Raw genomic sequence first — 26,311 nt, forward strand, 5'->3', positions numbered from 1 at the left:
CCAGAGGTGAGACACAAAGACTCAGAAGTTGGATGAACAGGCTGAATCTCCAGAGGAGTAGGGAGCAGCACATCTGCAGTGCTGCTCCCTGTGCCTGGCTGCAAACTCCTGCTCCAACACAGGTGGGCACAAATGCTTTTCAACACTTTAAAAGAATCCCAAACAGCAGAAGCAGAAATACTTCTCCAAAACTGTTTTAATCAAGAAAGGAAAGAAGAAAAACAATCAGCCTGAGGCAGACATCCAGTAGTACATGTGCTCAGTTACCTTTTGCATGATGTTTGGCATTTTGCAAGCCCTGGGAATTGCTATACCTATGACACACAGTATTAAGAAGAGAACTGCATTTCTTAGTGAGCAAGTGCTCTGATTAACAAAAATAATGTGCCTGAGATCCCATTTAAACCCTTATCATTCCCTCTTGAAGTGAGAGAAGAGCTCACTGCAGGAGGAGCTGTGTGCTCCACACCTTCCATAGGACACCCAGGAGACACTGATGGTGGCATTTGGCTGGCAGTGCACTGGCACAGCTGGCTTTTAATTGCAAATCCAATATAATTTACTGACAACACAAGGGCTGATAGGGAGGAGATAGCAAGCCAAGTGCTACTTTAAAATTAATAAGAAATTATAGGTTTGTGCATCTGTTTTTTTCCAAAAGACAGCAAATCCCATGCAGTAAGGTGGAAGCCATTCCCTGATCCTTATCCCCTACATATCAGGGCTACTGTTGCCAGCCTTTTGAGCTAGGAGCAAGCCAAACAACAGGCAGGCAGCACTCAGCTTACCCATCTCCCAGGCCTTGGAGGTGCACAGGGGATAACAGCAGTGGCAAGAGGGGACAGTGAAGCCAGGGGATTAGACTGAAGCAGCAAGGGACAGTGCAGGACCCAGGAACCCCAGATGCTCAGTCCCTGCACCTGCCCTATGCCAGCTCACCCAGCAGGGCCACAGCAAATGTCATGGGAAACAGCTCTGAAAAGCACAGGAAAGGCAAGAGAAAAAATGCCATGTCAGAGGCATACAGTCATTCAAGTCTCCCTTGTCACAGCCAGGATCTCAATGCCTCTCCAAGAAAAAAAGGAGCAAGAAGGGAGCGTCAAGCATCCCTGCCAGCCAGGCATCTCCCCAGCAGTGCTGCAGCTCAGCTTCCGAGTACACCGTGTCTTTGCAAAATCTGTACCCTCACAGCAACCTCAGATGATTTTGGCAAGATCCGACCTTTCCGCGGAGATACATGCGGAGCTCAGCTTTTCCACACGCAACTGGTCGTTTCAGGTGCCTGATTTGAAGTACTTTGAAGTTGCCCCATTTCAGAAAGTGCCAAACATTTACCCTCTGGGAAGGAGGTGGACTTTCAGGTCCCTTTCAGAAGAACAGGCATGAAAAATTTTAGCTGAGAACATTGACTCAAGGCTTATTGCAAGGGACAGGTGGGTGTAATAAAAGGATGCCTGAGCACACAGAAACTCTGCCACAGCATTGACAGATCAAAAGAATAAATAGAAACTCATGACAGAATGATGAAGAGCCTCTTGCACAAATTTCTCCCCATCTCAGACCATATGGGTTATGTCTGCACCACATCCAAAAGCATTGCAGCAGTTGCACCAAGTTATCTTAGATATCAGTAATCACTGCCAGCAGTCATTTAATCTGAAGGAGAAACTTGAGCTCTTATGAGTATTATCCTGGGTCTCTAATCACTAGACAGCAACTAAATAAGTCTTGATATAGGTATCTTTTTGGTATAGATATCTTCTATAGGCACCAGGGCTAACAGTGCTGAACACCAACATTGTCTGAGGGGCTATTTCTACCACTGCAGCTTTACAGCAGGTTTCCTTCAATGAGAATCTCTAAAGTACTATTTGTCAATAACTGACAATACTAATCCTAAATTTCCTTTAAAAATTACTTTGTGCCTTTGACTACAGATGTTAGACAGAAAACATTTCCAAGGAGATCCCTCTCCCTCTCACAAATACACAGCACACATCTGGGTTCTGTTGTCGCTATCGTTTGTTCAACTTACAGGCGCTCCTGAGAAAGTGTCAAGAGAAGAGCAACAACGATGATAAACACTAGGGAATGGCTTCTCTCTCAGAAATAATGGAGTCTGGAGGAAAAAAAAAGGTGACTTGAAGGGGATCTGGTAAAGGTTTTTTCACAAATATATATAGCATAGCAAGGATGGTCAAGAATTTGACCCTTTACTGTCTCTTCTAGTTTAAAAATCAAGGGCCAAGAACCAAAAGTGGTTAGATCCAGATTTGTAGCAAGTGAGGCAGTTTTTGCAGCTGCACACAGCAGACCTTGACAAAAGCAAGGCAACCTGTGGATGCCCTTTGCCAAAGGATACTGTGGGTAAGCAAAAAGTTTATGTGGGCCAAAATCTGAGTGGGACAAGCACATGAAAGAGGGCTACTAAACAGGTCTATCACATGAGGTTTGTAAGGCTCCCAAAACAAGCTACAATTGCATAGCTACCTGCCTACAGCCTTTTGAGGCATGATGCTGAGCAAGGAGCAGGATTTACTCTGCGCTGGTACAGTCCTCGTGCCCCTTCCTAGCCCATGTCATTGCAGTCTGTACTCTTCAACAACGTGGGTCACATCTGGTCTGCACACTATGCCTTGGTTATACTACAACAGAAGCTAAAAAAGGTACCATTTCAGCTTCTCTAAGAGCATGACTGCTTCTGCTCTGAGCAACCAAATTGGTTCCCTCAAAACATCCTTAGAACTGACACGGGAGCTTTTACTCTATGCAGGGAAGGGGAGGGGAGCGTGCATAAATCCTACTTGGCTATGACAAGTTAGCATCTGTGACAGACCACAGGACCTGGCAGAAAGTCCCCAGTAATGAAGACAATTCAGACAGAAGTGCTAAAGGGCAGTTATGCTAAAGCATCTAGTTGTGAGCTTGAGAGATACTCTGGGCAAGCTCAACACAAGAGCAGGTGCAAGTGCACCACAGGCTGCGGCCACTGCTGCCCTCCTGCAGATCTGAGGGGCAGGGGAGCTGCAGGAGCCCAGGCTGACCACCTGGCCAGCACTGAGCTCCAGTGCACAGGATGGTGCTGTCTAAGGTGAGGCAAGTGCCAGCAGACTTCGTCCTGCTGCTCCCCGGGAGCTGCAGGCTGTGCCATCGCCCCTCCTCAGTGCTCTGACTCCCCTGCCCCAAAGCCCTGAGCCCTGCACAGGCCTGTGCTTCCAGTGAATTACTCAGGGATAGTTAGCATCCTTTGAGCTCATATTCCCTCTTAAATCAGATTCATTTTTCAGTCTCACTTGCACAGGAGGCTTTCCAGGGGATGGCCCTTCCTCTGTCCCTTCTGTCACCCACAGAGGATACAGACACCTCTTGCCAAACCCAGCCCATTACTTAGTCCCTGCTATTTCTCTGGACTCCACAGCAGGGCTGACACCCACAAAACAGTCATTCATTTCAAGAATGTTCTTCCAAGCTGACCACTGTCCAGCCACTGAGAACGCTTCCTCAAGCAACCGTAACTTTTTCTGCTATGGGCTGAAGACTGATTAAATCTCTGAGGAAGACTCTGCCCCACCAGGCAACACCAGAGCAGAGACAATCTTTTAGCAACACACACCTGCTATTCTGTGAAGTATCCTGTTAAGGCACACAACCAAAAATTAGGTTTGAGCTTAATTTTTGCATAAATGAGTCACAGCAGGAACAATCTCCATACACTGCAGCCTGCTGCCAGATGGAAAAAAACAATGCTATCAGAACAAAACATGTGGTAAACCCCCACCATTCCCCCAGTACGGTAAAGCCTCATTCTGGGAAAATATAGTGATTTCTTGGTGTATATTTTTTCTCATGCCAGGAGAGCTCAGTGTACTGAAAGGCTGGCTGAAGCCACCTGCAGAACAACTCTGTCCCTATCCTCCATCCTTCTGCTTTAATGTTTAAACAGTGCAACAAAAAGGATGACTGATCGCCTATCCTCCTCCACGCCTGCCACCATCCCACCACTCCCAGCACGTGGACCATCTTTCCTAAACCAGCCCATAATGCTACTCATTCCTCATTCAAATTCTTCCCACTGCTGCACCAACTAAGGATGGCTAAGTGGCGAGGTCAGCCAGGAGCAATTTATACAATAATTGGTATGGAAATATTAGAATCAGTGGGGAAATATCAAAGCATGGGCAAACTAGACAGGAGCCGCCAATGAAGCTCTTTGTTCTTCCAACACCACTGCCTTCCCTCGTCTCACAGCCACTGACTTCCACAGCAGATGTTTACTGTCTTTTAAGAAAAATGTTTTCAATAAATATGAAAGAGATGACATTTCTTTTAATCACCATAGATTGTTGTGGCCTGTGACTAGCTTCCCAAGTTCTGACTGTAAGAGAGGTCTTGTACCTCTGCTATAATTATGCATCCAGTCAGACATCCAACTCCCTCGCCAAGATCAGAGCCATTTTACATCCTTTGGTTCTTCTCAGATCTGGCCCTTATATTGACAGAAGACTTCCTTATTTTCCCCAGTATGGCATTGGTATTCTGCAGATGCACACTGTGAAATGTGATCTGCCCTTGTGATTTCTTCCCCCTCACCTTTTTTAAGCAAACTACATCCTATATGGATGTCACATTCCTCTAATTGCTCCTTCCCTGTTCTACAATTAGCCATGTTAAAATATGCTAGTTTTAACACCACCTTAGAACAGCATATTCTTGAGCCACAGATCAAGGCTGTTGTATTACCACAACCTTTAAACTTCTAAAAATGCTGAAAGGATAAAATGTTAATAAAGATAAAGAATAGGAAAAGGACAAAGAATAAATGTTATCCACGTCGGACACTGCGAAGACAAGAAACAATATGCTTGGACTTTAAAAGCTGAGATTCAGGCTGGTCATGGGAGCTTGCTAAATGCTCCATTTCCCAGAAGCTAGGAAAGTGAGGCACCAGAGAGACTGCTCTGTGAGACTGAGGCATCTCACACTACAGCTTCCCCTAACAGACACTTGCTTTCTTCGAGGATACAATAAGGCAGAGATGAACCTGCCCCAGGGGATGCATGACACAAGATCTCCCTGCTCTTACAGTTCTATCATTCTCCATCATCCCACCAGAAAGTATATTTAAAGTTACTTTGCTGCACAGAAGCCTGAAACTACTCTTTAATCTAGTATAGCTTTACTTGGAAAAGTCAAAGTACTCAGCATCCAGAAGCCAGCCAGACACGCCTGTGGTCAGAAGAAAGAGCAATACCTATAATAACCAAAGGGAGGAGGATGGCTGGGCAGTTCTTCTGCACACAGATCCTTGTGCTCTGAAGCTCATGGTGCTCAGCCTCCTTACTTCACAAGGGCTTTGAAGCACTTGGTGGCACAAGATGTACCTGGATGTAAAAGGTAACAACACATGCTGGTGCACGAGGGACAGGCTGAGCTGGCTGCCCTGCTGGTTCAGATCCATAATGGTAAATGACTGTTGGGGACCCAAATATCTTTGTGCAAACACACCTCCCGCTTACTGCAGTTCCATTATTTTCCTGCAAAGATGTTGAGAAAAAACAATCCCTTATAACCTGCAATCCTTGTATTCACCAAAGTTTTGACTAACCCCACAGAATGCTGTCTCTTTTCTCTACTTAAAGTAGAGCTTGTCCTGTGAATCATTTAATCAACTATTTCTCTTCCTCCAAGGTCAGCACACGACCTTTGCAGCCCTTTCCCATCACCCAGATCAGCATGTTCTTCACACACAGTACCACTGCTCCCCTTATCATTATGGGAAGAACACGCCAGCAGAAGCTCCCTGGCAGATTATGCTTATATTGGGAGTATGCAGGCAGCAAGTGTTGGATTGCCCACGCAGTACTTCTAACTTGCACTGCTCCTCGTGCCTTATCCTTAGGAGTTTCTTCTGCCTCACAGCCCACTGAATACCTGCCCTACTGACTTGTACCGCTGCTGCTGGTTCCAGTTCTGGTTAAGCACTACAATACAAAGCAGCATTTACAGTGGCCTGCTGGAATGCCCAAGGCAATGCCTACTTTTATATTTTCCAATGAAAAGCAGTGATGGCTTCATCAGTACATTCCCAGCCTGAGTTTTGAAGCTGTCACCACAGGTACTCCCTGTAAGATTTAGTGCAGACCTGCACAAAAAGTGAAGTCTCCTAAGATTCCTATGTGTGCTTTTTCTTCTGTTCTTGTAGCTCTTAAAATACATGTAAGGACACACCATTTACCCTGGTGTCTCTAGTACTGCTCCCAGACCTCTAAAAGGTTCAGCATTGCCATTTTAGTACCAAAGCTATGAAGCACCAGCACTATGAAGCATTTTGGACTGCTAAGCTCTTGGCTGGTATGTGCTCCCAGCCCATCAAGAGGAAGAGGTAAAATGAAATTGTTCTGAGCATCAAAGCTAGGCAGGAAATCTCTGACATAGTTCATTTTGCCCTCCAGCCCCTGTATTTCTTTTTATTATCCTTCTTTAGTCTTCAAGTCCTACATGTTCAACGTCCAGGGTCACTCAAAGAATTGTCAAACATTATTCCCTGTGCTATCACTCACTCTCAGACAATAAGAAACTTCATTTTGTTTCACAGTCAATAACGTTTTAATGTCACTTCTTTTTTTTGTTTTCCTGCATGCTCTGCAATCCCTTCCAATATTAAAAAATAGAATGAATGTCCCTATTATTGCTGTAATTCACCTCATAACATCCCAGATGCTTAAATACTCTCCCAGGAGAAAAGAGTGTAGAGTCCCAAATCTCACCTTCACATTATCCTTGCCAAAAGGAAACAGCATTTACTACCCAGGCTTTCATTAAAGGAATTCCCTCTCTTTCATGAGATCTCTTAAAATACTTCTGATGCATGGAGAGCCTGGTTTCTTACCTTCCCTCAAAGTTATTTTTCCTAAAGAAAAACAAAGCTTCTTCTTCTCTTTATTTAAAACACAGGGAGGAAGGACAGACATACAAATGCCTCCCTCCATCTCCAGTGAGAAACACCAGTGTTTTGGCCAACCTTTCCATACTCCTTTGAAGTTGCTTATTTGGTTTCCTGCCCTTCCCCTTGCTCCAAGTGACTCCAGATTTTCCATTACTTTGGTAAGGACAACCAGCTCAGTACCCTAATTTTTCTCTATAACCTTTACTTGCATCTTTGTTCTTCTGGGCAGGGCTAAAGCATCTCCTTTTCAACCTCTAAACTGGAAGCCTCAGGCAGCCATTTATTAATTGCTTAACCCAGAATTGATTACCTTGTGGAGAGAGAAACTTAACAACAATCTGTTAAATATTGACAGGCTGGAAGAGCTGATGACAAACTGCCCTGCTGCATATTCCTACCTCCCTCCCAGAGCACACCATTCCTCCAGCACTCCAGCTGTATCCCTAGGCACAGGGTCTGCACCTGCTCCCCACCTCATTTAGAGCACCCAGCTCTATAAAAATAACACTAAAAAAAAGTCTAAAATGTAATATCTAGAAAATAATGCAATCCCTCTTCCTTTTGGGATGCTGAAGAAACTTCTGTGCTCCTCATGACCATTAGCACGAGAGAACATTCAATTTGCCAGGCAAAGCTGCCATCTCGTATTTCTTCAGCAGAAAGAGCTTTCAGATAAACAGCAAACTGACTTATTCCCAAAGTCAAGTGTACTGGCTACAGTCATGTATTTTTCCAAGATGTTTTTCCCACCCTACCATAAAGGATCACAGGAATATGAAGTATAGCCTTATAGCAGCAGCTAGTTTCCATTTCCTCCCCACAAATTAATCTGGATTCTTCCCTGTTCACTAAGCAGCATCAAGATGCTGCCCCTCAAAACTTCTGTGATTCAGTCAGACAGTATCCCTGAAAGACAGATAAAGATCCAGGGAGATTCTTCAGCTACCTGCTATCTTTTATTGCTAATTAAGATGTTAGAACTCCTTGTCTGCATATACTGTAATTTATTAGTTTGACGTGCCACACAGATTATCAGCAGTTGTCACCAAACTACCAAAGCTCTCATTTCAAATGGGAGGACAGGAGCTTTCTGGCATTTGGAAAGGAAAACAGAACAAAACAAAACAAAACAAGGGATGCAGAAGCATTTATGTTACTATTTTTCCCAGGGTGGGAGGGAGAAAGGTACAATCATTCCTTCTAAGCAGAGTAATATTATCAGTGAGTAAGGAGGACAATCATGTAGTTCTCCTCCCTGAGGAGGAACAAACCCATGCACCAGGGGGAACTGATCAGCTGGAAAGCACAGGAAAATACCTTTTTACACTAAACAAACAAAACCAACGCACAACAGCAAGGGGTAACTGCACATTGACACAGGCTCCACAAGAGACTGTGGAGTCTCCACCCTGGAGATATTCAAAGTCACCTGGACATGATCTCGAGCAACCTGCAAGGGGCTTGGACCAGATGATCTCCAAAGGTCCCCTCCAACTTCCACTTTTCTGTGAAGGAGTCTCCAAAACGACTGCATTTTCACCACTGCTGTAGACTCACCTTAACTCAGCACCAAGCACCTACACAGAGCAACCTCAATGCACCAGCTACAGAGAAAAGGTGGTAGAAACACCCTCATCCCAGGAGATTCAGTTTAAAAATGTGGCTTCACAATGCAGTTAAGCTGATCTAGGTACCAGCTGCCACAGCAAAAAAGCAGTCTTGCTTTCCCACTCACTTTATTCCTGGCAAAACACTCACACTCGTCTCCCCATGCTTGACCTCTACATGAGCTGAAAAAAGAATGACCCAAGGAAGGAGTTTTCACTCGGAGAGCAGGAACACCTTTTTCTTTGGGGGACAGGGGCAAACAGCCCTTTTTATTAGCAGCTGGGATATTGCACCAGCTCAGCCACACGCTGTGAGACAGCACCTTCAGCCAGCCAGCAGATGGGTCAAGAGAGGGCAGGGAAGGAGAGCAGGGCAGAGTGTGAGGAAGTGCCAAGGTCTGTCTCTGCTGGGAAGCCCTGGGGGCAGGTCTCTAGCAGGCCTTCTGCAAAGGCAGCAAGTGAAAAAGTGCTGCAGGTGCTCGCTGCAGCTTACTCCCCATCACACAAAGTAAAAGAAAAGGGTTCCAAGCCACCACTTTCAGCAAACAACCCTAAGAGCAGGAGATTTAATGAAGCCTAGCTTCCCATGCCTTCAGGAGAAAGAGGACTAATGACTGCAAGCTCCAGGAGCTGCTCCTACAGCTGGCACAGTCATTTGGAGGCACTGCTGAAGCCCTTAAAGAAAAGGGTCGCCTTCAGTCCCCCTGTCACTGCCCTGACTCAGCTACCCACTCTTCACAAGGCTTGCAGGAACTCGTTCATTTCCAAGCTCTCTGGGCCTGTCAGATTTGTGTAAAATTGGCCAAAGGGCTTCCAGGTTATCTGGAAAGGGGTGGCAGAGGCAGCATGATCAGATAAACCCTCTTTCTCTGAGAATCCAGCCTGAGGAAACACAGTGAGAGGCAGAGGCTGGGAATCAAAACCACAGAGGGAAGAGGCACTAAAAAGAAAAGGTAGAACAAGGCTAAGAAGGGCTTTAAAAGGGAAGACACACATTTTGCATTTGGCACAGCAGAGGAGAAGGAACTAATTTCAGAGTAGAGGGGAGGCAGCAGACAACAAAAAACCTGAACAAATTTCAGAGGCAGAGATGGATTGGAAATGCTGCAGCTTACACTCCTTGAGCAGAAAGACCCAGGTGCGTGCACATGCATGTAACTAAGCACCAGAGACAGAGGTTACATTTTTGAATTGAACAGAAATATGAGCCTGTAACATCAGCACAGAGAGGCCACTCCAGTTTTTATGAGTGGACAAAATTACAGAGAGGCAGGGACTGTAGGAAAATCTGGACAGGGTCATAGGATAAACCCCTTGTAGCCACACAAAAACAAACCCTGAAGCTGCTATACAGGGTAGACTCATGAGGTCATAAGCTCTCTCAGAGGCAGGAAAAGACAAAGAAGACAGAATTTAGAGGAAATCTCTCCAGGAAGAGACCAAAACTGTCAGTGCAAGGTCAATTACAAAGTCAAGAAAGGTAACATTTGATCACAACTCAGATGTAGAGCAATGGGGGCTATTAAGAAAGCCCTTGCGAAGTAAATCACAGAGACAGACTAAACTGGCAGAGAGCTGGGAGGCAAAAGCTCCAGACAGAGCATCCCTTGGGGTTTGCAGAGGACACAGCAGCTGCTGGAGGAGGAGGGGATAAAGCAGCTTTGCATCGAAGGAGAGAGGCTATGAGTAGGAAAACAAATGACAGAGACAAGGGAAAATGAGTTGGGACCCATCAGACAAGCAAAAAGGTTAGAAATTCTACCTTTGTGAAAAGCATGGAGAAGGAAAGCAGGACAGAGAAAACCAACAGGTAAAGACACACCATCATTTGAGAAGCAAATCTGAGGGTGGAGAAGGGGCTATCCAAGCTTGAGGGGGAATACCACCATCAGCTTTCAGTGAAACAAAAATTAAGAGTTTACGAGGGACAAGGCAGAGGGGGAAGAGGCCAAGCTCTGAGATGGGGAGGTCAGTGTGGTCAGAGGACTCATGCCAGCCTCATGCCACTGCACAACAGCAGGAGCAGAAGCAGCAGATGGTGGGGCTGGAGATGGGAGAGAGGGCAGAAAAAGTGTCCTGGGGATGGGGGGAGGTGTCACTGCAGTGGTGTAAACAGCTATGGGGCAGAAAAACTGATAAAGGGGAGTGCAGGAAAATCCAAATCCAGGGTGCACAAAAAAAGCAGCAAGCAGGGGAGGAGAAGAACAGAAAGACCCTGAAGGGGAAGAGCAATGCTGACTGAAAATCAAGACATGGAAAAAGGCTGGCTGGCAAGCCAAGTACCTCCTTATGGCATGGGTGATGCAGGCACAGGGAGGAATGACTCTGGACTAACCAACAGCATCTGCTGAACAACAGGGGCCCCAGCCCTCAGCACCAAGATAAGGAACTACACACGAGAGACACAACACAGAAAGGGACGTGACCTTAACGACTGCGAGTCTCATTTGATGTATGGAGTCTGGGAAAAGCTGCAAGTTGGATTTTTTCAGGATTACAGAATCGGCAACACCACACCTCGGGCACCGGTCCAAACGCCCTCCTGCCTCCCAGAGCAACGCGCCTCGGTATCCACGAGATGAGATGGGGCAGCACGGCCCCAGAGATGCTCCAAATGCGGTACCCCCTGACTTCAGCAAGAGCAGACTTGCCACTTTGTAGGGCTGCAGGCCTATCTTGAAGGTCTGAAAGAAAGCAGAGTCCCAGCTTCTTGACACAGACGATGTGTCTGAGGGTGACTAAACAGCATTTGTCACTCAACAAGAAGACCTTTCCTAATCAACTGAGAAAAGGAAGGCTGGGGGATGAGGTAAATCTTTCCTCCGCTGATACACCACTCTGAGCATCCTCCTGCCTGTGATCCCCAATGAGCAGACGTATGCAGAAGTTTTCATCTTCAGCTACTTACTTAGCAAAGCCTAGTCCCCTCTGATCAGGGAGTTAAGGAAAGGCTTACACAGCTACCAGGGAGGGAAGGTTTTATTTATCTGATTTCAACATGCCCAAGTTATCAGACTCTAGAGGAATTCAATTAATGAGAATAAAACTCTTGTTTGATGCAAGTCTGGAAGGGTGCAGCGGGTTGTTTTTTTTCTGTAAATAGCTGCACCCCAGAGATTTTACACTGATTATAAGCCTTAACAGCAACTGACTGATGCAAGCTGAGCAGATTCAGCAGCTGCACCGAAACACCACAGGCGCTCCAGGTCTGACACAGCTGGAGGAGACCAGCACAAAGACACGGAGAAGGGAGGGCTGCAGAGCCAGGAGGCTGGGAGTGCAATCCCAGGGGAGCTGCTGAGCCATCCCCCTCCTCACCTCACAGCAGCAGCAGACTGGTGGTGAGGGTTGGCACGGGTTGCACCCACCAGCACAGCTTTCTGAGCACCTGCCAGCAGCAGCTGTGAAACGTCACTTCCCAAGATGAAGGCAAAATTAGATGTCCTGTACAGCCTCATGAGGCAAGGCTTGGGCACCACAGGCACTTGGCTGCTCCTGGTCAATGTCCCAAAGCACACAGAAGCCAGTGCCATGCCCAAGCCAGGCTGTCCCTGGCTGGGAAGGTGCCCCCATGCCCACAGAGCTCCCTGCCAGACCCTGAGACCTGGCATTTTGTCAGGGCTTCCCTCCACCACAGCATCCCCTGGGGAGGGAGAAGCATGACCTGTGGGGGCAGCAGGGACAAGGGGACCGTGGCACACACTGCCTCGGATTCCCTTCTCAGGACGGGCCACTCCTGGTAAAGGCACCAAGCTGTCACCACCGGGGACAGAGCTCCTGCCCCTCCTGGCTGTCCCCACTGGCTCTGCCCAGCCATGGCCACCCAGTGAAGAGGCACAGATGGGGCACAGCCTGTCTCCCCAGGGGCTCCAGCAATGCCGAGGGTCGGCCTCAATGTTTTACATGTGGTCACACCTGGGCTGGGGCTGGCCTCCAGCACTGTGAAAGAGAGGGAAAGAAAGAATTCTGATGGCAATATAGGCTTTGGAGAATTTTACTCAGATAATCCTCTCCTAAGGTTGGCCAGCTGGCTTTAAAGGGAACAGACGGAGGAACATTACAAATCACTGAACCGATGGGAACCAAACACAGGGCGCAAAACTCTTCTCATACGAACGCTTCTTTTTAAATCCTGCCATGAAGATAAGCACAGCTCCCAACACTGCTCCCAGGCGGTGCTAGTCCTAGGAGATTTACCCAATGTTTATTCAACGCACATTTCTCCAAAACCCACACGGTACATCCAGCCAGGAAACCGAACAAACATCCATAATTTCCTTTGACACCTCCTAGCTACACTGTTCTGACAAAAGCAACCAGAGCCATCCAGTACCACTGCATGCCAAAAAAACAACAACAAAAGAAAAAAAAAAAAGAAAAAAGAAAGAAAAAAAAAGAAAAAACCCAAGAATCCCTGTTTCCTTACTAAACCCCTTCAACACAGAGAGCCAGCAAGAGGGAGAAATCACAGGCCAAACCAGCCAGAGTCCATTAGCTGGTTAGGACAGCACCAATAATAATTCCTGGCTGTATACTTGGGAAAGACATGTAGGTGTTTCTGTAGTCTACTTACACAGAAACCTCAGGAACTCTCCCCTCTCTTCCCTAAGGGAGATTCAAGACATTTGAGGTTTAACAGCTGCAACAAACAGCGTCCTCTTACTAGAGAAAATATTCAGGAACAAGATAACAAGAGACATGGTTACTGGAACAGGATGAAAACATGGAAAAAGCCTCTGGGGTCTAAGTGCTGCCCTAATGACTGCACACTGCTACTCACAAAAATCTGAATTCAAGTACACAGCTCTCATCACCACTTACAGATCAAATAGGAATGGCAAGATGCAAATCTCACTGCCTGCAAAAGGGGTAATCTAAGACACCATTTGTGAGCAACCTGCTAGCAGTGCCACAGCCCCTGCAAACACAAAGAAATAAAAACCTGCAAATGCCCTTGATCTTGCATTCATTCCCCAGTAGATTACTGTGCTGAACCCAAACATCACCACTTTAATGTCTAGAGCAGTTGAGGGCACAGTTATTATTACACATGAAATAGCAAGGGTATACATTCACTATTCAAATTTGATTGGAGACATGGCAGATGGGTTAAAAAGATGAGTTAGAAGGAAAATAATGCCAACTATTCTCTTTAAAATAGTTTTAAGACCAGTATCTTATTTATTTCACAGCCAAGAGGTAAAGCAATTATATAAAACCAACTCAAAATTAGCAGATATATTTTCCCTTTACACTAGAAAAGAATGCAGATGCTAAACCTATTATATAGACAGTGAAGTGTCATCAGAGCAAAGAAGGCAAAAATAGCTAAGTTATCTGTAAGATGACTAAGCAAATGGATTTTCAAAAATATGCTTTCAAATACGACACCCTTTTCTTAGAGCTGCATACATCCGTTTAGCTTTGTTAATTTCTCAATTCTTTCTTTTGATAATTTATTTTTAGCCTCCCACTAGCATACTTCCCCAGAAGCCTCACTTCACCCTACCCACACTCAAGATTCGCATCCACATACGGAGGATGATTTAGAAAATGCTGCTGATCACCCCAGTAACTATGGAGAATCTCTGCTGCAGCACTTTTAAGATCACGTACATGCATTTCTTTTACATCTGTCCATCCACCGGAAAACTGGATCCCTGCTGTCTCCCACCCTCATTTCTACACCCTCTTCATCATCCCCACCCATCTCTGGGGTCTTCACAACTCCACTGGTACCTTCCAGGCCTGATCAACCCTCCTTTCTCATGTGACCCTTGCTCCCATCATTTTTGCAGGTAAGAAACAGCCCACCTCATTCCCAGGCCACCACCAGTGCCAGGAGGAGAAGGCTGCTTGATGCCACCTCAGGCAGGAACAGCAGTGGTTAGAGGAATGTGAACAGCAGAGCTGGGTGCTGCTCCTACAGCTGGGGTGGGGGCCACATTCCCCAGCACATCTCTTGAGCACACGTGCTGCCAGCAGCCAGGTTTAGAGGCTGCTGCTGTCAGTTATGGTCATGCTCCTCTGCACATCTCCCTCTTCCACCAACACCCAGATATCTCTGTAAGGAAAATTACCCTTTCCTCAGATTACATCTCTTCAGGGACTTAGCTGGCACCCACACAACTGCAGCCTCTGGTAATCTACATTTCTGAGGTAACAGCAGGACTTGGTGCTTGGCCAAGCCTCCCACTGAGACATTTTTCTGCCACGCCAAAGCCCAGCATATGGCTCTCCTCTGACACTGCCTCGTGGAGGGATGGGTACCCTAAAGAGGGTGATGAAACCCTGCAGTGGGCTGCCCAGGGAGGCGATGGAGTCAGCACCCCTGAAGGTGTCCAAGTGCCACTGGACACGGCACTCAGTGCCATGGGCTGGTTGACATAGTGGTGGTCAGTCACAGGTTGGACTCGACAACCTCAGAGGGCTTTTCCAGCCTAATTGATTCTGTGTTTGTGAGGCAGCTCCTGCTGCCTGCCCTGTCTGCTGCCAGGAGCCCAATCCTCAACCTCCAGGAGCCAAGCACAAAGCTCTGGGATCCCCTTCCCAGCAAGCGGGCTTCCAAGGCTCAAACCCATTACACTGAGATCATTAGGATGCTTTCAGTAATGTATCCCAGTGGATCTGCCAGAGCAGCTATTAGGCATTTGACACACAGCAAATCCTTCCTCACATTCACCTCCCTCCTCCTCCCCAAACCCTCCCCCAAAACGAGCCAGCCCAAAAAACCAAGGGGATCCAGATGAGAGCCAGAAGAAGGGTGACAACAGCTTAACAGGGGCAGGCTTGTGAGAAGAGGTGACAGACCTCTTTGAGATCAGCCCCTCGTCTCCCCTACCCTACCCCATGCTCCTCAGGGCAGCCTCAGATAGCCTTCCCCACCTTTCCAGGAGGAAACAAACCTCCTTCCCCATCACACATTTGCAGCCACATTCTTCCCTGCAAGTACTGAAAGAAAAGGAAATACAAATAGCCCAAACACCAGAGCCAGGCACAAATCAGAATAACCACTGAGTAAGAGCTGCCCTTCCTCTGCTTGGCAGCCACAGGGTAGCATCTGCAGAGGGACCCTGCAGGCACAACTGGACAATCCAAGAGGAGTGGATGAGGTGTAAGAGCAGCAGAAAATAGGAAATGAAAACAAAAACTAGACATCTCAGGCAAGACTTATACATATAAAAGAACCAAAACAAGGTTCCTCTATGCTCTAATGATGATGGCAGTGTCTGAGAGATCACCTCCAAACACACCTCTCCTCACATGTAAGCAAGAGATAAAAAGCAACGTGAGATAAGCATGTTTTGATATCTATATATGAAGATGAGCAGGTAGATTTACACCCTCCTTGTAGCCCTTTGGACTCTGGACAACTTTTGCCCCTCTGCAGCAGAGGTATCTGAGGCTGGACTCTGAGTTCTACTCAGAGGAAAGGCACCTGAGGCTGAATCTTGTTCAAGTCCAACTCATTTACAGCAGAAAGGAGTAAGTGCTTGGCAAACTTCAAGCATTTGGCAGCTACACACTCTAGATTAGATTTAACTGCCAACTAGCTCATGGCATGGGACTGATTAGACGTAACAGCTCCACAGGTGCCAGCGACCCAGAGATTAACTGTGCTGCTCTAACACTGATGGCTGGGATGAATCACAGCCAGCCACATGGGCTGTGCCCCACGAGCCTAATGGGGCGGCAAGGAGAGCTCTCATTCAGGTAGGATGGGCAAGAGAGCTTGTGCAGGTAAGCAACACCACAGAGCTCAAAGTAAAAATCAATTTTCTTCTTTTTCTAACACCAAGAGAAATCAATCAGGTCGTAACAATCTCTTCCACGTATAAGGAAAAAAAGCAGCCTGTTTGCTTACAGTAAAGCAGCAAGCGAGACCTCAGCCCTAATGCTGCGTATCTCCTCCCCAAAAGATCCCATGATACTTTTTAAGCCACTCTCTCAGCAGCCAAGAACAGAGACACAGCGACTTGCCTACAATTACAAGTCAGAAGAAAGCGCTGGAATTTGCGTGCTGTGACTCCTGCTGTAGGTGCCAGGTAACACTGCAGGCATAAAGGTCAAACCCTTCAGCAGGAGCTCTCAAGATATTGTCTGCAGGCCACAAGCAGGCAGCAGAAAGCTGGGAAATGGCACAGTGCCAGCCCAGTTCCTCTTGGTATCTTGGTATCCTTGCTTGGAAAGCGCCTTAGCACCTGGCAGGGCGGATCTGCACTCATCCCCCACAAGACAGCAAACATCCCTCCTCTGTAATGGGATTAGACAGCAGAGCAGGAAAACAGGATACGGGAACCTCCAGGAGAGGAAAGCAAAGCTTGATAGCGTATTCAGGAAGGTGGAAGAAGCTGAGGGCCAAGGACTGTATGAGAGGGGAAGGAGCAGAAAGCACTGAGTCAGGGAGATGAGATGAAATGATACGGTGAGAGGGGGCAGAGCACCTTGAAAGCACACCAGAGATAAACGCATTCAGATAATTGCTCAGAACAGAATAAATATTAGTAAGTACTATAATTACCTTGAACACTTTACAAAGCTGCAAGAAGAAATATGACTAGAAGAGAGGCTGGCACACAGATGCTTGTTGGGAAGCTCCTATTTCAAGCTATCAAGAAGGAATCAACAAGGCCTGACACCCAGGTTGGTAATTTCAGCTTGGCAGCCAGCCAGAGCCCTTTGGCTGGATCCTAGGTACTGGGTAACTCGAGTTAATAAGTGCCAGATTCCAGCAGTATGATTTTCCAGAGTATTGAGCTTCTGGATGACTTCTGGCAACAAACAACTGCCTTCTCATACTCATACTCAAGGTCCAGCTTCCCTTTCAGAGACATTCGGAGGAACCTGGGCAGATTTCTATGTTCACGGTGCTGATGCTGAATGGGGACAAAATGATTAATCCAAGATGAAAAAAGCCAAATTAATCTAAGCAGCCAAATCTTAATAACCTTGCTGTCATGAGAGATCAGAGCCCTTCTTTTCCAAAGAAACAACCAAAAATTCTGCTATGTTGGGGCTCAGTATCTCATCTTCAAGCCTCCATTTCTCTAAAAGCTTCAGAAACCACCCATTTCACAGCAGCTGGGTCAGTGCTGAGCTCCTCTCAAACACAGAACAGACATTTAGCACTACAGACTGTTGAAAAATTGATCTACCTCACCCCCTGCTCCCATCTCCCTTTGGCAAGCTTATCAACTTCCACACAAAGCCCAAAAGCCATAAAAGTGACAGGCCTCAGGCAGACACATCAGGAATGCAATGTGGGAGGAACAACCAAAAAAACCACCCCAAAAATCCCCCAGACACACCATCATCCCCTGTTATTCCCCTTGTAATCACAATGACTTTAGGAGGGAGTTTTTGCTCCCTTGCAAAAAAATTTTGGGCAACTTTAGTTGCTGGGAAGCAAAACTAACAGCTTCTGTGAGCAGAGTAGGGAATACCAGGCAAATGACAGCAATTCCAGACTCATGCCACTAGTTAAAAACCCCCCAAAACTTAGCAGTGCCACAACAGCTATCAAAAATCACATCCAAACACACCATGAGCTGTTTTGCAAGGGGCAGAAAAACAGTATCAAAACAGCAAAGCAAACAACTGGAATTAGTGAAATTCTTGACAGTGCTAATGGCTGTGCAGCTGCCCCAGATGCTCCTCTGGATCCCAACTGGGACAACATTGTCACCAGAAATTGCGCTGGAATCTCCTTATTCCTGCACTTCAGTGGCAACCTCATCCCCTCCTGACCAGCAAAGTCTTAAATCTGCCAAAATCAGAAGAGACAGGAGAAGTGCTAGATGATTTTCCAAGTCCCAGATGGAATCAATATCTTGTTTGGAAAGAAGTCAGCTAGAGGAGTGGTAAGTACACTGCTCAGGAACAAGACAAATACGGACAGATCCTCAGTATCTGAGTTTCTTTTGTACTCAGGAGCCTTTGACACTTGAAAAGCTATGGGCATGCTGTTAGGCCTGGCGTTTGGCAAGACCCATCCTTCAGAGCCTGTTCTCCCCTGTCTTTCTTACCAGCTGGGTTCTTCACCTTCCTTCTCCCCCTAATGCTTTCCCTGGGCTCATCTTTCTTACAGCCTGGAGAAGAGAAGGCTCCAGGGAAAGATCACTGCAGCCTTTCAGTACTCAAAGGGGACTTATAAAAAAGATGGAGAACAACTTTATAGACGGCCAGACAGTGATAGGGGGAAGAGTTTTAAATTAAAAAAAGGGGAGATTTAGATCAGAAGTTAGGAGGAAGTTCTTTATTCAGAGGGTGCTGAGGAAGTGGAACAGGCTGCCTAGAGAAGCTGTGGATGCCCCATCCCTGGAAGTGCTCAAGACCATGTTGGATGGGCCCTAAGCAACCTGGTGTAATGGGTAGCATCTCTACTCACGGCAGGGAGAGGGTGTGGAACTAGGCAGTCTTTAAGGTCCCTTCCAACCTAAATCATTCCATCAGTCTGTGATCCTTTTCCCACTCCTCCACTTTACAGCGCACCACCTTTTACCTCCCTGCGGATCATTGCCCAGTAAGAGCTGGAAATGGACCTAGAAACACCAAGGAGCTACAAGAGCAAAATCAGGAAAGAGGAGCCATAGGAAGGTTCAGGCAGCAGTTTCAGCCAGGAACTACAGATTAAACACTAAGCAGGACAGAGCAGGCAGCCTCTGTCAGGGGCTGGAACACCTAAGAGAGTGGCTGGATCAAACACTGGGCTCACTGGAGGGCTGAGTGGTCACACATCCTTGGACCCACAGTAAGGATGCCCTGGGACATGGAGCAGGCACACCCCAGCAAGCTGGGTAACCCAGACAGACAAACGTGTCCTGCAGCCACCTGCCTCCACAGCACCCCCTTGATCCCACAAACATCTGCAGCACCATGTGAAAAAATAGATCTGCTTTCATGCCAGACACACACACACATGGTCCCTCTATGTATTTACTGGGTTTGCCAAGCTAGCTTTGAGATCAATCAAGTCCCTCCAACTGGTCCTCATGTGAGCACCCTGACCTGCACCCTCCCCTGCCTGCCAGGAAGGAACAGGAACAGACAGGAACCAGGCTGGAACATCTCCTTTCATGAGCATCCCTGCTTTTTGGCATCTGTTTAAGTAGTGTGCAGCAATGGTACAAGTCCTGAGTGTCAAAGCCTCTCCCTTTCCAGGAAGAGCTTCCCATCACTTAGCTAAGACGGTCTGGTTTTGTACCCATGTCCAATTCCTTACTGAAATGTGACTTTAGCAACAGTCAGAAAGGCAAGGCTTCCTCTTGTCTCATTGCCACTTGCTAACTAAACCTAACAAGAAAAAGCTTACTGGCTTCCATCATTTGAAACATGTTCCTGATGAAGACAGAGTGAGCAACAGGTTAGAGCTGGATATGACAAAGATGCACAGAGACACCCCAGACCCACCCAAGGCAGCTGCAGACTCAATTTCTTTGCCTTGCAATGTGATCCAACCCAGTTTTGTCAGGAAAGGCTCCATTTTAGGCTCTCCATGGCTGATAAGAAACAGATGCTAAACGTCTCCTAACATTTTAACACAGAGAACTATTCCTTAAGAAGATTTTATACAACTAGGAAAGAAATACCAATATAAAAATGGAGTCAAAACCCATTTAGCAGGTTATCATAAGGAAGTATTTAGGAACTTCAAAGCCAGAGGCAAATCAAAATACAGCAGTTTTCCAGACACTGGCTGGAGGGCCTAAGCGCCCTTGATACCTTGACAAGTCAAATCATGAGCTGAAGAACCCTAGCAACAATAAGAAAACCCTATTGTGCTCAAAAACCTTCCCCTTCCTTTCAGGTGACTTTCCCGGTGCTTTAAGTTCCTGGGCAGGAATCCTGCAGATTGCTAACCATCAGACAGCAAAGAGCACTCTTTCAGGTTGCAGCACTCTGATTCACCCAAGGTAAACCAGTGAAAACACCTCTGGCTTCAAACTACACTGTATAACCTTTAAATCAATGACAGAACCCATGACCGATTTTATACGGATAAGAAAGAAACCAAGAAAGACCAAAAGAAAAAACTTTATTTTTTTTCAAAAAAGGCAATTTCCTGATTAAAAAAGCAACTCAACAAGCCTCCCAACACTTAAGTGATGTTCTCCCTATGACCCTCTCTCTCCTACCTCCTTCCCTGTGGTCTGCAGCACTGTTTATTTTGCCTTTCACTTTGTATAATGGGTCTGGTAGAAGTGTCCTAAGCACCCATTCGATTTGCAATAAAAAACTGCCTTAATAAAGACATCTAACTTGACGGAAGGTCAGCTAAAAGACAACAATTCGCATAAACCAAAACCTCCTGTGTAAATAAACAGGATCTGCAGGAGCCTCAGGATGTCAGACAGTCTGGCCAGGACGGCAGGGAGGGAGAGATGAAGAATTGCATCTGGGGACGCGCAGGAGCGGAGCCTGCCAGCCCGGCTCCGACGGCTGCAGCAGTGTCCCACCTGAGGGACACCCAGAGAGCCACCACAGCCCCACACAGGCAGGAGGCAACGGCCAGAGCCATCTGCAGAGCATGTTCCCCACGTAAAGCAGAGTCACAGCCCACCCCAGCGCACTCGGACAGGGACTTGGCTCTCAGAACGGAGCTTGCGGCGGAGGACTTGGGGCAGACGCAGATGGAGAAAGCGCGATCTTGGCCACTGCCGCTAACAATGCATCGAGGAGCAGATGAGGCGCCAGCAACATTCCCGGGCCTCGAGCTGTGGTAAACAAAAACAACCCCAAACCCCCTGTGTACAAACACCCACTATGCTGTCTTCTCCATATGTTCCCCTCCAGCCACGCAGTCCTCGGGTCCACTGCACCTAGACTCGTGTGTCAGCCTCCGGCCCCCGCAGCCTGTGTGCCTGGGCAGGCAGCAGAAGAGCAGGAGGGTGCAGGAGCAGAACTCTTGAGCAGCAGCCAACTGCACACTGCTGCTTCCCAGCCAGCATCCCTTCCCCTCCGGGAGACAGGCCGGGAAGATCATCCCTTCGCTCTCCAAGAGTCACCCCGGCATGGGTATTTCACTCCAACATGCCCTTTGCGAGTGAGCTGCGGTTTCGAGACCTTACGCATGCTCTGCTCCCCTCTAGGAATCACAAATAAATCACCAATTACTATGCATGAATAGAGAGAGGAAGAGGGTAATGAGTCTATGTACATATATACATATGCAATGTTTGAACACAAAGAGCAGTAAATTGCATTCACAGGTGGTATTCTGGAGACTGCAAGAGACTCAAAAGCAGAACTATTCATAAACCAGTCACTGACATGAATGAGTTCAGTGTTCCCCAGAAGCCTATTGTGTTCCCTATATATTAAACTATAAATATGAGGAGTATCAGACTTTGCATCCCTGCAAAAAAAAAAAAAAAAGGAGGTAAATCTTGCAAGTACACATAGGATTAGCACTGGCTGGCACAAGTATTAATGGTCTCATTGCTGCATGAGGATTATTTACAGCACTTGCTCTATTTTCCCATTTTGTACTTGCTGTGATGAAGTGCCACTTGTTTAAAGAACCCTGTAACAAACACGGCAGCAAGAAGGGGGGGAAAAACAGCAGAGATCTACAAATGTTACACCCACATGCCAGATGTGGGTTTTCAGACCCTGGTTTCACAGTTACTTGGATTTTGGTAGGTAGTTAACGCTTGATATATTATATTAAATCACCCACCATCTCTCTCCAGAACCACAATTCCCCCTTCAGTGATTTTAATGAGTTTGCAGAAGAGGAAGAATGAGCTGCATTTCTTTTTCTGCATATTTGACCTATAGTATCTTATCCCCATATTCTAGAATTAACATTACTTGTTTGGGATGCAACAGCCCTTTTCTTGTCAGTCCCATTTACATTACAGAACATGCATTTTTATTCAACCAAGTCAAATTACGTCTCAGTTTTACAAGGGGCAACCTAAAGCATTTCTGTGTGACTTGTGGCTTTGAGGCACTGTCACACATCCCCAGCTTTATTAAAACTGGCAGCTGGGCAGACACGGACCAAGCAGCTACAGAAGTCCAGGTGAAAAGAAGGAAAAGTAACTCCAGGCACACACGTGGCACACATCCTACCCTTAAAAACAGCCTCACATTCACCACAGGGAGGCCAGCACGATCTTTTTACCCACTAGATATGCCCATGGGATTTGGGGACCACTGGAAAGCAACCAATACTCCGAAGCGGCAGATGACAGCAGCTCGTCCCCCGGGGAGGATCAAGGCAGGTTAGAGCCAGTTTTAGGTCAAACACAGAAAGGTAATTCCTGCAAGCAGGGGGTCAGGGCGGCCTCAGCAGCGGGCAGGGCTCCGGGTGAGCATCAGCATGGGGTGTGGAGCACAGGGCTGGCAGGTCCTGGGGTGGGGTGCCCTGGGCAGGAGGAGGAGGGGGCGCCCTGGGCAGGAGGAGGAGGGATGCCCTGGGCAGGAGGAGGAGGGGGTGCCCTGGGCAGGAGGAGGAGGGGGTGCCCTGGGCAGGAGGAGGAAGGGGGGGTGCCCTGGGCAGGAGGAGGAAGGGGGGGTGCCCTGGGCAGGAGGAGGAGGAGGGGGTGCCCTGGGCAGGAGGAGGAGGAGGGGGTGCCCTGGGCAGGAGGAGGAGGAGGGGGTGCCCTGGGCAGGAGGAGGAGGAGGGGGTGCCCTGGAGGGGGTGTCCTGGGCAGCAGGAGGAGGAGGGGGTGCCCTGGGAAGGAGGAGGGATGCCCTGGGCAGGAGGAGGGGGTACCCTGGGCAGGAGGAGGGGGTGCCCTGGGCAGGAGGAGGGGGTGCCCTGGGCAGGAGGAGGGGGTGCCCTGGGCAGCAGGAGGAGGGGTGCCCTGGGCAGCAGGAGGAGGGGTGCCCTGGGCAGGAGGAGGAGGGGTGCCCTGGGCAGGAGGAGGAGGGGTGCCCTGGGCAGCAGGAGGAGGGGTGCCCTGGGCAGCAGGAGGAGGGGTGCCCTGGGCAGCAGGAGGAGGGGTGCCCTGGGCAGCAGGAGGAGGGGTGCCCTGGGCAGCAGGAGGAGGGGTGCCCTGGGCAGCAGGAGGAGGGGTGCCCTGGGCAGCAGGAGGAGGGGTGCTTTGGAGAGAAGGAGGGATGCCCTGGGCAGGAGGAGGGATGCCCTGGGCAGGAGGAGGAGGGATGCCTTGGAGAGAAGGAGGGATGCCCTGGGCAGGAGGAGGGATGCCCTGGGCAGGAGGAGGGATGCCTTGGAGAGAAGGAGGGGTGCCTTGGAGAGAAGGAGGGGTGCCCTGGGCAGGAGGAGGGGGTGCCCTGGGCAGGAGGAGGAGGGATACCCTGGGCAGGAGGAGGAGGGATGCCCTCTGCTGCTCTTCCACCGCAGCAGCTGGGCGTGCTCCGCAGGGAGCGCGCACCGACCCACAGAGCCGAGCGCTCCATATTAGGAATCCCTAATCCAGAATGGTGCTATTGTTCTTCAACAGCAGAGATGGAGCGAGCGAAGCCACGGCAGCAAGCACTGTGCCCTTCGCCTCCACCCATCCCGCGGGTTGGGACAGCCTCCCCGCACTCCCGGAGCAAAGGCACCCTGGATAAATGTAGCTCGGAGATGGCTTTTTTTTCCAGAGAACCCAAGGAAGCAAGCTAGTGGTTAGGGGAAGTTTGAACCATCTCCAAAACCATTTCAAAGAGTTCGCTCTCTCTCTCTGCTAAAGAACAGCAGAGCGCATCAAACCACCCCCCCAAATTACAGACGTGGAAGCATGAGTGCAATTCTAGTAGAGATCTTGTTTCCAAATTGGCAGAGCAGGTACGTATGTGACAATTCTCAAGACAGTAAAATTGCCAGCCCTGCCTCTTCTTCTCTCAACAGCATTAATGCCAGCAGAAAATCATACCAATGAAAAGGCAAATCAAAACAGCTCCGAGGGTGCTCTGTACCTACACAGGCAGAAAGCAGTGCGAGGGTGCCCTGCTGCATTTTCCCAGAAATGTTCCTTCCTATCAACTCATCAGTACTTAAGCCTCGCACATTGGTCTGCAGCAAAAAGCGTAGAGGTGTTTTTAACTGACTTGTATTCTGCTTTCCCCGAATGTGTAGGAAAGAATCTCGCATTCCCATAGCACCTCTCAGGCAGCACTGGAATCCCAAAGGACTTGACAGAAGTGCATGCAGTCATCCCTGGGGCAGGCACTTGTGGGACGGGACAAAACCACGGGTTTAGCGGTTCACGGGCTCCAGAACGCCGGCAGAGAGAAGGGACTACAGGGGGACTTGGCGAGGCAGCACAAAGCAATGAAACTGCATTTCACGGCAGCAGGGACTGCCTTCCCTCTACATTTCAACGCGCTCTTGGAGAACCAAGCAGAGCACTTTGTTTCTGTAGCCTACCTTACCCCAGGCATTTTCTCAGCTTTCATTGTGCAAGCTCAGCACAGACCCGTGCAAGTCCCTACCCTTACGGTTCCCCTCCGAGACAGCCCCGAGCCCAGCAGCAGCTCCTGGACGGCCGCTCGCCTTCCCAAGTTGCAGCCGGAGCCCTCCCGGAGCCGGAGCTGCCCGTCCCCTCTGCTCCCACGCCCCGGGGCACGGCACGGAATGGTCACCGGGGTACTGAGGCCGGAGATCAAACCCTGATTTACTTTATACATATACATATATATACACACGCATATTTACGGGTTTTTTTGTTCCGCCGCTCCTCCCTCCGACCACAGGAGCAGCGCGGGCAGTGACAACTCCTGGCGACAGGCGCCTGGCACTGACAAGGGCCGCTCCTCCCGCACGCCCTGCTCGGGACTGCGCCCACCGGGGGTCCCGTCCCGTCCCGCCCCACCGGGGCAGCCCCGTGCTTCCCGTCGCGCCCCTCCCCGCCGGCGGCGGGCACTTACCGAGGAGCAGCAGGGAGGCGAGCTGCGGCCGCAGGGTCCGCATGGCTGCCGGGGCGCGGGGCGGCGGCCGCCCTTACCTCCCGCCGCGGGGCGCCGCGGGGCGCCGGCTCCCGGGGCAGGCGTCGCGCCGGGCCCGGCGGCACAAAGGGAAGGGGGGGGGGCCGGCCCGGGGAGGCGCCAGGGCAGGCGGGGGCACCGCCCCCGCAGCGGGGCGGCCGCCGCGCCCCCCCCCCCCGCCGACGGCTCCCGCGGGAGAGGCAGGAGGAGAGCGAGCAAAGAAAACCGTCTCCTGCAAGGGGCGGAAAAAATAAAAAATAAAAAGAGCACGGGGAAGGTGCGGGAGAGAAAAGGCGGGGGGGGGGGGGCACTAGCGACAACAAAAAGACCCCACCCCGGAAAGTTACAAAAATAAGCGGAGCGGGGCGCCGCGCCGCCCGGCCCGCCGCCCTCACCTGCCCGCCCACCCGCCCGCTCAGCGCCGCCCCCCCCGCCGCCGCCGGGTGCCCGGCGCTTCCTCCGCGCCCACAGACCCCGCCCCGGCCCGCCCCGGCCCGCCCCGGCCCGCCGCTGGGCTGGGCTGCCCCCGCTGCTCGGCTGGGCTGCCCCCGCCGCCGGGCTCGGCTGCCCCCGCTGCTCGGCTCGGCTGCCCCCGCCGCCGGGCTCGGCTGCCCCCGGCGAGCGGCGCTGCTGGGACGGCGCTGCTGAGCCCGGGGGCTCGCGGGAGGTTGTGAGCTGCAGGGATAAACCGGGTTCCTTTGTTTTAAGGGAAAAGGGAAAAAAAAAAAAAAGTCCTCTTTTTTTCCGCTCCTCGGAAAGCCGGCGTCTTGGGACACGGTATAAATGCGGCCTTTTGTTCCCATGCAAACCAGAAATAACAGGCGGGCTTTCCAAGTTTCGATCAACTCGTGACCGTCCCGCTGCGATGCGCTGTTGC

General features: G+C 49.3%; 1 protein-coding gene across 2 annotated transcripts in view; it reads right to left on the reverse strand.

Annotated features, from left to right (window-relative positions):
• The window catches only part of IGSF3 (immunoglobulin superfamily member 3), a 92,789-nt gene extending 67,290 nt beyond the window's left edge, over positions 1-25,499 (reverse strand). For both annotated transcript variants that reach the window (XM_088051205.1, XM_014253503.2), the window contains exon 1: positions 25,378-25,499. In XM_088051205.1, the coding sequence (XP_087907331.1) occupies positions 25,378-25,420 (43 nt within the window). In that variant the 5' untranslated portion in view covers positions 25,421-25,499. The remainder of the gene's footprint in view (positions 1-25,377) is intronic.
• Between the last annotated feature and the right edge of the window lie 812 nt (positions 25,500-26,311).

This window comes from Pseudopodoces humilis, chromosome 2, assembly GCF_049639895.1.
Source record: "Pseudopodoces humilis isolate 2021_Gansu_Grassland_sample_001 chromosome 2, ASM4963989v1, whole genome shotgun sequence".
Classification (NCBI taxonomy): Eukaryota; Metazoa; Chordata; class Aves; order Passeriformes; family Paridae; genus Pseudopodoces; species Pseudopodoces humilis.